This window comes from Hibiscus syriacus, unplaced genomic scaffold, assembly GCF_006381635.1.
Source record: "Hibiscus syriacus cultivar Baekdansim isolate YM2019G1 unplaced genomic scaffold, ASM638163v2 tig00110319_pilon, whole genome shotgun sequence".
In the NCBI taxonomy this organism is placed as follows: domain Eukaryota; kingdom Viridiplantae; phylum Streptophyta; class Magnoliopsida; order Malvales; family Malvaceae; genus Hibiscus; species Hibiscus syriacus.
In genome coordinates, this window is record NW_024062678.1 from 2,777,677 (window position 1) to 2,781,690 (window position 4,014).

Here is a 4,014-nt window from a genome sequence, read left to right on the forward strand (position 1 = left end):
TCAATTTGCATACAATATATTAACATTAAGTTATCAAAAATATTGTAATCATATTTCGATACAAAAAATCACAGCATAATAAAGTTTGCCACATAAGATACCCATTCTTTGCGAATATCATCAATGTCATCATCCGTGTATTCTTCCTTCTCATCGCCAACCTAAGTAAAAAATATGAAATAAGTATATAATTTATACTTATTTAAAGAGAAGTATATAACTATCAAATAGTACTAAAATGACAAATTTTACATACGCATTCTTTGAAGCATATGTAAAAATAAATTTCACATTTAATTAGTAAAACTTCCCATATAAATTATATACATTATCACGGCACGAATTCAAATTTTTCAGTCTTGCTAACATGTACTTGCATTAATTTGTTTAGAATAGCATCCTACTTCAAGTCCATATGATAGTTGTATGACTAATGTGTATGTATGATATGACAGATGTGTATCAGAAAAGTTTGCTTATTTTCTTATTGACCAGCACTTCAAGTCCGTTCTCGACTTTCTCTTTCATGAACTTACAAACATAATATCCACACTCGGTACCTCCCGACTGACGGGGACACTACAAACAGTTTACAATAAACGATTAGTCAAAATGAAAGCTGCATCTTTAACCTTGTAAATGAACTCCTCCTCTAGTGGAAACGATAGTAAAGTGTGAACTGATGAAAGTGTGAACTGATGACACACAAGCAAGTAAAATATTTGTTCAGCTACTAACAAAGTAACTTAAAAGATCACAAACAAGAAATAGACTTTAATTTGGATCTTAAAGTTCCACATGTTACAGAAAGAACTCACCTAGCAGCTCCTTTTACACGTAAAAAGAAAACAAGTAATAAAAAATAACCAAGCTACACAAGTCATCCCTTTGTCCTGCATTACATGAGACATCTTACAGAAAAAAGTGATACCTTTATAACAAGATTTTTGGCAAATGTCCCAATGAGAAGAGGTCCAGCAAACGGCAAAATCCATGTGGCAAATATTATGCATCGAAACATCCAACCAGATAATGCAAACCAAAGGAAGAAAATTGTCTGCGAACAGATAAAATAAATTCTATTATCCTGAAAGAAATAAGATAGCAAACCCAAACAAAAATGTATTTAGGTTCTAGCACTTCCCATAAATATAAAAAAATAAAAATCCAAAGGATTTCGACTTATTTTCTCTGCATTGAAGAAAAACATCTTGGAAAGATTAAATTCCAATGCAGAAGATATTGATGAATGAGTCATAAGCATTGGGACTATAGCCAATTACTTTAATATAAGACCACTACACAAACTGATAGAGAGCTGATATGACATGAACGATAACCTAATACTCACCCTTAAACATAGGCCCAACATATAGAACAAATATAAAAATAATAGGCCTATCAAATGAACCCCCAAAATGAAAGCAACAAGCAATTTTGGCATATGAAAATTTCAATCAAATCCATCTTGAAATTGGTTTTGAAGCTTAACTGTGGTGCAGGTAGGTATAAACACCAAAGACTAGTGATGTCGAATATTACTTAACCTCCGTAAATGTCCCATCCTTTTTTAATTAGTTACAGACAAGATATTGGATATTTTCAAGTTAAACTATAGGTCTCAAGAGTTTTGAACTTCACCAATTATTTAACATTTAACAACCACCACCTGCAGCAACCAATGTTAATAACTTCTTTCACATTATAATTGTTATTAAACCAGATAAACAGAACGGACATGGAACAGGGGATGCATGAACACAAGTTATTGTCATCATCTATGTTACTAGGACCCCAGGATGCATGTCCAAGACAGGCATGTGTCTCATGCGGGTATGGTCAGGTTTTGTAAGTTTTTCATGTATTTGGAGGATTCTTGAAGGTTATATCCCCTTATCTCTGTATCAGAAATGGGTACTTCAAGAAATATTAAGAGTCCAACCAACATATACAGATAAAGCATTCGCTAGCTTTGTCTAATTCTTTACTCTTCTTCTTTGCTTTCCTTCTTTCAAAATCCAATCGAGCATTTATAAGTCTAAATTGCAATATTTTTGAAAAACTAAGATTCAACTTTCATAGATAGTAAAGCGCAAGAATTTACTTAGCATCGTAGAAAATTAAGCATTTAATCAATTAGAACATGTTGTATTTTACATCTTTTGTTGTATGAATTTTTTCCCAGAATTAGCAAAGCAATGTAATTGAAACTAGACCAAATGTTACTTACAGCATAACTTCTTCCCAGTGGAGTATCCAAGAAATCATTCAGCTGCTTCCTGTACTGCAACCATATCAACAAACACCCCCCAAAAAAAATATTGTAAGTATATAAATTCCAAAAAAAAATTAAATTAGATTTGAAAAAAAAAAACACAAACCCTATGCCAATTTCTGCTAAAATCCATAGAAAAAGTCCGACAACGTAGTCCAATCTCGAACTCCCGGTCAATTTCACGAGCACGGTCCGTAGCCGATTGGACGACTGAGGAGAGTTGGCGGGAAATAGAGTACTGGCGGTCTAATCGTTCAGCGGTCTTTTTAGCTTCGAAAACGAATTGCTCGAAGCCGTCATTGGCAGTTTGCCAGGCGTCCTTCCAGGCCTCATCGGAGACCATGCGGCGAGTGAAGGTTTCGAAGTCGCTCCTCCAGAAGGATTGGACTAATAAGGGGCGCCGACGATGAAGGAGACGAGGTTGCGGTTGAATCTTTATTGCGTGCCATGCCGTAGATGGCAGAGCTATGGCCATAACTCAGAATGTGAAATGATGATTATGCAGTTTTTCTTGCATTTTAACTATTTAGGATTGCTTACGAATCCATTTTCTTTTTCTTTTTAAATAATAAGCGGGAAAGCATGTACGTGATGAAAATTATAGGAGAAATTAAAAGACGAATTTTAGAGATGACACATAATGAAAAGTGTATTCCGTGTGTTTGTTAAATTTTTTGGATTATGACTATTAAATATGACACACATTATTATAAGTCATAAATTGTTCAGATTTTAAGAAACATGACATTTTTTTATGACACACATTTTTTGTAAGTCATAAATTAGCGTGTGTCATCGTTCGTGTGTCATTAAAGGTATATTTTCTTGTAGTGTTAATAGCTACATAAATGTTGGTGTTTAGTAAATGTTCAATTTTGAAACTTATATGCTATAATCAAGAAGTGACATGATTATAATGTTGATTAATATTTTTGTGAGATAATGCATGTATGATTGGTTAATATGTGAAAAATATTAACTATTTATTTTCATATGGGGTAAGATTATTCAGTTTCTGAATATTAAGTTGAAAATAAATTTTATCATACTAATAATTTCTTTTGAGAAATTTATAAAGACAACAGGATGGTTGTAATTTTGGAGAATCATGAAGATGATGATGCAAAGAATGAAGTTGCATGCATGGTGAGAATGAACAAGTCTATTTGGAATTGTGATTCTACCTGTGAGGTCAGATTGTTTAGACTTATTGCCTGTCAATTCATGCCTTTTAAATACATGAATTAGATTGCATGAGCCTTTAAGATAGTCTTTAAAACTCAGTGGATACTATAAAATGAGATAAAACCGCTATTAAAGACTAAGGTAGTACTACTAAGGCTAAGGCAGTAGTTTGAGCTCAAAATTTATATGCTTAATAAGATACTATTGTGAGTAAAAGTAGCAAGCATAATTATTTAAAGAGATCTTATTTAAAGAAAGAGAAAATTCACAAATGATTTATTGGAAAGTAGTGTGATGAGTATGAAAGTGCATGTCTGAGATTGGTTCTATGAAGACTTGGTACCTAAGCGTGCCTAGTGCACCACCTCTCTTTCATAGAAACTTACCTGGTGCATTGTTCATTACTATGCTCACTATTCCAATACTATGACAAGATAAAAACTCTTAAAACTTAGTGTAGAAGTTAAAAGAGTAGAGATTAATTTGGTTGAGTGGAATACCAAATTTAGTCATAGTAAATAAAATATATGATGATCTCTTTAAGGCTAATATGT

General features: G+C 32.8%; 1 protein-coding gene across 1 annotated transcript; it reads right to left on the reverse strand.

Moving 5' to 3' along the window:
- Nucleotides 1-898: 898 nt before the first annotated feature.
- Nucleotides 899-2,761, reverse strand: LOC120117218. The gene is made up of 3 exons (XM_039137508.1): nt 2,382-2,761; nt 2,231-2,284; nt 899-1,057 (listed from the first exon to the last, which is right to left on the reverse strand). Exons 1-3 carry the CDS (start codon nt 2,748-2,750, stop codon nt 899-901), a joined length of 582 nt encoding a protein of 193 aa, XP_038993439.1. The 5' UTR covers nt 2,751-2,761.
- Nucleotides 2,762-4,014: the final 1,253 nt, after the last annotated feature.